This window comes from Mytilus trossulus, chromosome 8 (assembly GCF_036588685.1).
Source record: "Mytilus trossulus isolate FHL-02 chromosome 8, PNRI_Mtr1.1.1.hap1, whole genome shotgun sequence".
NCBI classification, from domain to species: Eukaryota; Metazoa; Mollusca; class Bivalvia; order Mytilida; family Mytilidae; genus Mytilus; species Mytilus trossulus.
The window spans coordinates 376,167-386,222 of NC_086380.1; the positions used below are offsets into that span (position 1 = coordinate 376,167).

The 10,056-nt window shown below is 32.4% G+C and overlaps 1 protein-coding gene across 1 annotated transcript; it reads right to left on the reverse strand.

Annotated features, from left to right (window-relative positions):
- Positions 1-231: 231 nt before the first annotated feature.
- On the reverse strand, positions 232-7,342 carry LOC134681570 (LHFPL tetraspan subfamily member 2a protein-like). Its single transcript, XM_063541218.1, has 2 exons — positions 6,683-7,342; positions 232-833 (listed from the first exon to the last, which is right to left on the reverse strand). Exons 1-2 carry the CDS (start codon positions 7,050-7,052, stop codon positions 619-621), a joined length of 585 nt encoding a protein of 194 aa, XP_063397288.1. The 5' UTR covers positions 7,053-7,342; the 3' UTR covers positions 232-618.
- Positions 7,343-10,056: the final 2,714 nt, after the last annotated feature.

The window sequence follows — 10,056 nt, forward strand, 5'->3', positions numbered from 1 at the left end:
AAAACTAATGAACATCAGATTCCTCGCTGTGTTTTATTGGTTCTTCCTTTTTTTATTACCAAGAATAAATTACTTTTCAGTTTGACGGTGTTGCTCCAGTGCAGTATCTTTGAAGTATACACAAACAGATATTTCAGTGAGATAAAACAGCATTTATAAGTAATTTTATTAATATAACGTAACAATGAAACAACATGACAAATACCAACGATACTTGTGCATTTAATTATTGCTTTGACACGATAACGGCCTATTAAGCCTTGGAGATCATTATACCATTAATCCTTCTATCAAGCTACTCACTACTAATTCTACGTGTTCCTGTTTTATGCAGCTAAGTATCATTATGTATACTATTGTAAAGGTTGCGATGGTTTTACCATTCCAGATCTGGTTAACCATTTGTACTATACATAAATATGCCAAATAACTGTAGTTACTAAGCTCATCAGCAGTAATTTATACGGAATTATATATAATGACTTCTCTTTCATACACATTTATACACATTTATACCTTCTCGAAGAGCTTGCATCCATTTCAAGGTTAGTTATTACTTAGTTCGGTTTGTATTTTGTTGTATGCCTAATCCTTCCTAATAACTCCCGAGAATACCGATTAGGGAATTATGTCCCGCCCTTTCATGTCTGTAAACCGTGACAGAACTGGACAAAACATGGCTAGGCACGTCCCTGTTACAGCGAGTACAAAACTCCAGCCTATAGAGCAATCGTAGGCCTGATAGATGACGGACTTAGATCCACAGTATTGTCTTATAAACGATGATCCAAATCCTAGTGGATATATAAATAATCCGGCTATCATTACCAGAACTGAAATATAAAAAATATGTCACACATTAGCAAAATAATAAGATATTGGGTGATTTAAAATATCAATTTGACTATATTATCACAGACATAATCCTGACGTTAACATCCCATTTGGCCTTATTGCACCGTGGGTAAATTATCACGTTGTGATTGGTTAAACGCCGTTACGAGGTGACCCCCTATGAGACCGTAGGGGGGTTAGTAAATTTCATAGCGGATTCATGACGCGTAAATGGTGACGTCCTCCATAAATGCTTTTGTTTTTTTTTTCAACAAAACGCAGCAGCAAAAGTCCAGCGCGCGACAAATTCGTCATACAGTTAACTATTGACCCCCTACGGATCCATAGAGGGTGAATAAAATCCATAGGGTATTCGGCCTCCGTTTCGTTTCCCTTAGTTTTGTTTCTTTTCTTTCAATTTGTTAGACGAGTATGTTTAGGTTTATATTTGGTTTTTAAAGGGCGTCTCATTTTTTATCTGTTTTGTTCAAAATGAAGACAGACAGGTCCTAAATCACACAGGTATATCTTCTAAACTAATACGTTAAAGTTGTATTTGTCGACATTTTTTAGCATTGGTTTTGTGTTTGTTAGGAATCTTTCAAATCATTTTGGGAATTTGGTTTTCTTGCGAGCCATGTAAGTTGATCCAACTTCAGTTTTTTTTTTAAATTAAAAGCAGTACGTTTATTTTTATTCATTAATAATCTGAGATCCTGTCATGTTTTATTAATGGTTATGTTGATTGTTTGAATTTCCTTCCAAATTTTGAAAATGATTTACACTAGATAGAATTTCTTATTTCCGATTGGAAGCAACGCATCATTTACCGTTTCCGTTTTATTGATTAGAATAATTGATGTTGCCCGGATGTATATGATTCTGTATATGTCTTGTATTGTTATTAAAGTAGCTAAATTCTCATTTATAAGAACTATATTTCTCACTGACACTGTTTAAGGTGGCAGGGTAGTTTTTCCTGGCCCATAAGGGATAATGAAAAATTCTTGCAATCTATAATTCTAAATGAATAGGGTTGAAGTCAGGTAGGCGGTTTTGTCTTTCACAAACAATCCACGAATAGTATTTGATACAACAAAGGGGTAATGACCTGCTTAGTAGCCTTTTTAGAATTTTCACCACTTTATAACACTGCAAAAAATTCTACCTTCACAGTTAACTGACGTACTTTCATTTTACTATTCAAAAATGAATTTGAATGTGTATCATGACTGTTACTGTTGGGTTTTCTATTTTGTAAAACCTAAGGCCACTCGTGATTTTAGACATCACATCACGCAATGAATACACAATTAAAAAAAATATCATAACTCATTTTCATCTATTTGTAAAATTATTTCATATTTTTCTACACCTGATTCACCCCTTCGTTTGGAAAAGTTCAGTTGATACTGTATTTGTTTTTCAATCACACTGTTATTCAGATACATTGACTTAGGTAGGGTACACAAAAGAGCAACCTGAATTCTGGAATGCAAACACTACCGTGCAACCTAAAAAATATCATTGACTAATCATAATGGAAATCGTCGGAGGAAAAAAGAAACATGACCAAAAACAAAGGTTAAATCTCAGTTTTTACGCGTCTGGTGTAATAAATTTGTAACCTGGTACCTTTTGTTGGCTGTCATTCGTTTGTTTCTCTGTCCTATATTTCCTCCCATTTATTTGTATTGTAGTCCTGTCATGTGATGTTGTCATTGTAATGTTAAATTGAACATTTCCATTAAAGCGGAAGGTTTGGCATGAGTCTACATCTATATAGCAGATAATAAAGTTGAACTATTTGATGTTCATGCAATTTGTAGAAGAAAATAAATCACGAACACATTGTTCTGATAACGTATAACAAGCATCACCAGTAAAACGTTATTTGTGGGATACAAGATATATAAAGTATAAGATATGTCTTACATAAAACTATATATCTTGTAAATACTGACACGGGTTACACCATTCAAAAGCATGTATGTTTTCAAACATTATCAATCACCGATCGTTAGCGGGTTACTGATGAGAGCGAAAAACTGAAATTGATTGTGATGCAGTTAGTATGTTTAGTGGTTTTTGTCCACATTACTGCCATTCTCTGTTTCAAAGTTGTTCGTGTGAAATTGTATTTTTTATGTGTTTTTTTAACAAATAATCTGTAGTAGTCCAGACAATATGTGAAATGTATTGTTGAAGCCATTTTGGTATTTCTGACCAACAAAAAATTGTAACTGTCTATAAAACACTTTGTCAAGTGAATAGTCGAAAACGTATGTGTTACTGGTGGTTCAGGTTTTGTACGTCTTTCATTGACGTCTATCAAACTGCTCTCAAATAAAAGTTTTTGACTGTGTATTGTCTTATTTGCAGTAAATCTAATTGAAAGAGGCATAATATACCAACGGTTCAGTTAAACCTCACATGTCTTTATTTCTTTTCCAAACAAATTTGCACGCTCCTCGATATTAAGTAACTTTGATGTTACTATCAATGTAAATATTGCATGTTAGATATTACCAATCTATTATAATTTTCTGATGATTAACCATCCAAATAGACAAGTAAACATCAATCATAGAAGACATGCAATATTCCAATATGACAAAAATACCTGATTATATAAATCTAGATTACATAATACTTAGAGTACTGAACTAACTTTCTAAACGTTGTTTACCGACTAAAAAAACAGACCATATTGTTGGCTATAAAAGGTTTCGAGATCAAAAATGTGAAATATTTTAAACGAGAAAATGAATGGCCTAATTCATAACTATCTCATAAACGTAATAAACAAATTTGTAACTACATGTACCTTAAGCTTGTAGATGTAAAACGAAAACTGAGTAGAAATCGATAAGTTTAGTATGTCTATTTTAGAATTATTACAGTTCATTATTTTATTAGTCCGGTTGATTTATTTAATTGGCGATATTTATAACTTTTATCCTTTTGCCGACTATAACCTGACTTTGTTGGCTGTGTAATAACGTTATTTTATATCTGTACGTGCTTGAAATTCAATTGCCAATTACAATTGATAGAGCTCTTATATTTCAAAGGACTCGAATTATTCAAATTTGTTTATCAATTAGTACAGGCCATTGTGAATCTAATAAATAGTTCCTTGTAAAAACGCTGTAATGACATTGATTACCTAATAGATTTAGGTCGTAATAATGGAAAAGTGAGAGTATGATATTAAATATGCATTCAATTGTGTTATGAAATCTAATTCATGGTCAAGAATTCAACCATGCCATTTAAACTCAGCGAACTGATACAAACAACCGTTGGATTTAAAAAAAAAGGAGAAGAATGAGACTCCAAAAAGTTTGCCCCCTCATCATGTTCTTCTTCGAAGTCAAATTGCAAGAATCTCATTTCTTAGCATAACACTATAAATATAAAACCCCCAAAAATGCTTCGTTCTCCTTGTCGAAGTTGTTCATGTTGCACACCTACTAACCTCAAATCCTCAATCAGTGCTTTCTTCTAAAACTCAACGCTAGTGAATGTAAATCAAACAGATGACAAGAAATCAATCATTTTTCATTTAAATTAAGTGCAATTTTCGCGTGAAAAGATATAATGATATTTCATCTTTGTTTCTTATCTTCAGAGTCGTGTTTAGATCATATTTTTTTTTCTTAAGTTTCAAAAATCCCAAGTTCAAGACATTTTTAATCTATTTGATATAAATCTACCTGGCATTAATCATCTATCTCATGTGGAATTGTGTCAGTAAGTATCTACAGCACTTGTAAAATAAATTAAAATCACAAAAATACTAAACTCCGAGGAAAATTCAAAACGGAAAGTTCCTAATCAAATGACAAAATAAAAGGATAAAACCCATCACACGAATGGACAACAACTGTCATTTCTTGAATTGGTATATGCATTTTGCAAATGTAGTAAATGGTGAATGAAACCTTGTTTTATAGCGCTAAACCTCTCATATTGATAACAGTCGCATCAAATTCCATTATATTACAACGATGCTTAAACAAAACAGACATAGTCGGTAAAATAGTCAAAATATGGTTACTGCATTCATCACTTTGTTACAATCTGAAGACAAACGAACATATACAAAAAACACAAAATCATCTATCAAATTAAAAAAAAACACATTCCTTGTTTCGCGTGATGGCGTTAGAAAATGCAAACGTCCCAAAAATCATTTTTTGTCGTTCAATGTCTATACAAAACAATTATAATTTCACATGGAGAATGGTGTTTTGCAGGGTTATGACATCAAAAGTTGTGTTAGAATTGATTACACAAACAGATCGAGATTTAAAATAATCTAGCAGTTCTTTAGAATGTGTAAGAATCCATACAAGATATATAAGTCAGAATCTTCCTCACGTGGAAACTGGCTAAGTAAGTTACTATCGCATGTTTAAATTATGTAAGTAGTTTCTATCGCACGTTTAAACGAATTGTGTCATAAGTTTCTACCACGTGTTTAAAATTGTTTCACTAGGTTTCTATCACACGTCTATATTGTGTCAGTGAGTATCTCCCTCAAGTGTAAATTATATTAGCAAAGTATCTTCTTTACGTACATAGTACGTGTGTATTTTAAATTACTCTCTATTTATTGTATTTATCTAAAAGCAATTAAGTTAGATTATTTCATATGTTACTCGTTATTCAACAATGTTTTTCCAATCGTAATATAAAACTGGTATGTATTTATGTTTTTGCAATTCAATTAATCAAATTGTACAATTTTAGAACACTTCGCCATAAAAACCATACCCTTGGCACTGATTACAAAGACATAATATAATGTTTATGTTAACAGATAGTTAAGTTATTGGTGTTACAATTGAGTTAAAACTACACAAAACGCAGGGAATTTATTATAGCAAATTGTTGTTTGAATTATCTTGAAAAACATGAAGTATATTACATTAATGAATTTGTTATCTCATGTGGTGGGTTGCACATCTTCTAGAAATTATTTGTTTTCCTTGCAATTGGAATCAGATAAACTAGATAAATACTGACATGTTTATAAAATATTAAATGGCAGTTATTTGACCTTATTAAGTTAACCGGTGTTCTATGAATTTCTCCTTAATTTTCCTCTAAATCCGAATTTATATAATGAGTCGTTGTGTCATGTGTGATTACAACATTGTACAATGATAATGTGTAACTGGCACCACTTGAATAGTCTGACAGACCTGTTTGGATTCAATGTATTAATATTAAAGCACTGCCATCCGTGTTATCATTAAAAGCGAATAATTAACCAATGTTCATTGTTGAAAGGTTTGTGACTAAGAAGTAGATTGCTTTTAAGAAGCTATTCAATTCAAATACTGTTGTGTTGGGTTTTTTTAAGCAAATGCTTTTGGGAAAATGCTACTTCCACTGTTTTGTATGACAAAATACATGTAACAGAACAGGTTCAAATCAGACACATCTTGCAATCAGTTGCTTCTCTTTTGGTAACGCACCTGCCTTGTATCGTCTTTCTTGCACCCTTGATGCTATAAACTGGGCATTGCTGTTTGTTGTTGTGTTACACAGTTGTGTTCTTCATTCATTATTTTGTAAATACATAAAGCCGTTAGTTTTTTTGATAGTTTGAATTGTTTTTCATTTATGTTCGGATATTGTATAGATGATACTGATATGAGGGCTTTGATTATTGTTGACACTATACAGTGAAATCTGTTTGTTAACTTCTGTGTCATATGTTTGTTTTATTGTTTATTATATCATATTTACTTTTTTATATATAGCCTGCCGTATATGTTACCATTCAGAAACTACCAGGCATATGACTATTAACTTTAACTTACTGAAAACTTACCTGCTACAAACTGTACATATCCTGCCATCACTGTAACAGTCCTAACAACATCACATGGTATACACGATGTACAGACAGCTAAGAATGCTCCGCATGAAAGTAGAACACATCCTGTTCCATATAAAACACAGGCCGCCTGCCATGCTCCAGACGGCAAGTTTCCCAAATTGAAATATCCTCCATAAAACTCACATTCCTGTTTTAAGCTTCCTCCGGGAAATACTGTTCCTGCTAAACACAAACTTATCATTCCAAACGTATCCAACAGATTGGAACCAACAAGCCACACAGGTTGAACGAATGCATACGTAGTTAAACCAGAAACCAGAACTGACAGAAAAGCCCAGATTATTAGAACGGGTGATATCATGTCCTTAGTAAGATCATCGTTGGCTTGTTATATCATCGAACAATAATTACATAATCTAGAAAGTAAATTAAGCAATTATCACATAGTCTATAAAGTGTATTTAAAATACAGTTGTCTGAATACACATATCGAATGTACAATCTTAGAATGTTCATCTGCCATATTTGTACATAAATATTGCACTTGTCAAATTACTTTACATGATAACAGTAATTTTTACTTTCTCATCCTTAAATATCGTCTTTTTAACAGGAAGTAGTTGCAGTTTTACTTCTCGTTAATTGTTTTATTGTCACGCGTCATCGTTGAATTGATAAAACAAACAAAGAATAAAAACAAAGTAAAGTGTCGATTCCCCAATCATCCCAAGTGGTGATTCCCCAATCATACCACGTTGTCATTCCCCAATCATACCACGTGGTCATTCCCCAATCATACCACGTGGTCATTCCCCAATCATACCATGTGACGATTCCCCAATCATTATAAAGATCAATATAATTGTTGCATTTTTCTCAGTAATCCCGAGTCTAGCTGTTGCTTCACATTATATGTAGTCTGTGTTCGATTGTCAACGAGGAATAGATGATAGCATTTATAATGGAATTTAAAATGAGGATCGCTATTTCCGTCTCATTTTTTCTACTTTAAGTACATAGACATTGGATCGAGTACGGATTATCAAAAAATGATAAATGTTTTACGTTTGCATAAGAATGTGATTATCTTGTTTGGGAATTCAGCAATCTGATTGACAGATAGTGTTATAATGGGGAAAGATTACTTGATTTGCTTTAAAATACAATTATGCCGGTAAAAAAACGAAGTTTGTGTAATAAGGCAATCTCAAAATAAAAGTTCTTTAAAGTCTCTTCGCGATTGTTTAGACGGCATGGTTCTGAAAATGCATAAAGATCGTAAGCTTTCTAGCGACTAATATCTAGCAACAACAAATTGACGCGACGTTTAACAAATGTTTGTCTGTATTTCATTGTGACCATATATCGAACTCTTGGTCAATCTGAGTATTTTCCTTTTTATGATGTATTGTAATTTATTGTGGTATTCTTTGGGTATATATTATGAAAATAGTAGTCGAACATGTAATACAACCATATTTTTGTATGCCTTATCAATAAATATTTCCCATATGTAATAAAAAAAATATTATGTATGATCATAACAAAACAATTTACAGATATTACAACTCTTTTTTTTAAAGAAAAAGGCGTTTCCATATGGTATATATAAAAGAGGGACGAAAGATACTCAAGGGACAGTCAAACTCATAAATCCAAAACATACTGACAACGCCAAGGCTAAAAATGAAAAAGACAAACTGAAAAACAATAGTACATATTACACAACATAGAAAACTAAAGAATAAACAACACGAACCCCATATAGATATGTGGGCTGGTCAGTCTCTATTTAATATCCTATAATGAATGCGACTTTGTATTTCACTGCACATTGCCCTGCGAATGTAATAATTATCAAAGGTATAATTTGATATGCTAGACGCGCGTTTCAAAAACCAAACCAAGTATAAAGTTGAAAAGCAATGAGGACTCGAATACCAAAAAGACTAGGAAAATAAAATTTAACGAATTTTATAGATTTATTAAACATTGTGTTAAATGAGAATTTACTTGTTGTTTTATGCTGCTAAGTGTATTTCAGTAAACCATGATAGGAATTGAATGCATTTGTATTTAGCCTTGCAACTTTCAAAAAACATTCAAGTATTCTTGCAATAATTTCATAGATGACAGAACCTTATTCTTGATGCTAGTGTCTATATTGTAAGTATTTATTTATCTGGACATTAATTAAATTACATAAGTTCTATTCAATCTTCACAAGTTCCAAAATACTTCTGGTAAGTTCTGCATCGAGTGGACGCAAGACCTTGGCTGTCGGATATAAAACTTTCTAGTCAGTAATTTGTACTAATACTCCAAAATCAAAATCCGGGATTTCATGTTTTGCGCATAAATTTGTGCTCCGAGCACTGAGTAAAGTTTCACCCCATGACTGTGGGTAATAAAACTTTACTAAATAATCGGAGGACAAAGTGTTTGCAAATCTAAGGCAGAATGTGATTGGTTAAATTCCGAGTCTAGCTAATTAACATATTTTTATAAATGCAAGAATTCGGTGGTCTTCAACTCTTGTTAAAGCTTGATCTCATTTGGTAATGTAGGTTGTCGATTCAAACCCAGGCCGGGTAAAACCGCACACTTTAAAAACTGATATACGCAGCATCAAAAGAAATATAGGTTAAGACTGATTGGTTTACAGGCAGAATACTGCGTCCGGATAGTTTGACATGGCTACCTGCAAATTGTTACCTTGTGAGCTAATGCACGCTCAAAAGTCAACTCAGAGTGTCGGTCTAATAATGAGCGAAACAGCTGTAATTAGATATAAGAAGATGTGATATGAGTGCCATAAAGAAAACTTTCCAACAAAGTCACAGTTTGTAAAAGTAATTTTCATATTGCATTAACAAATTTCTTGTCCTGAATATGAATTTAATTTGCTGCTGGACACAAACTTCACAGTCATCCATCATTATCATTTAGTGCGTGCCTGTAATTGGCAATAACATACTAGTTATCGTTGGCATTTTCTACAACTCTAAGATTTCATTTGATATTATTGGCTTTTTTAACTACAATTTGATTTGACTCTAGGACTTTTTCCATTTAAGAGTTTTCATTATATGTAATTTGATTTAAATTGCTAGTCCTTCACATACGGTATTGTAAACTAGAGTTGGTTTGCACATAACAGTGCTAACTAAATTGACTTTGATAATTTCCAGCCATATTAAGCAGAATAAGTATAAGTCCCTGGGAGAATACAATAACTACCTATAAACAGTAATTGCATTTACATGACTAACTGTAAAACAGTCAACAAGTTTCCCAAAAGGTCGTCTTTCTACAAGTAATTCTTTATCAGTATTGATTGCCGCATTGATAAAGTTTCTTGTTGG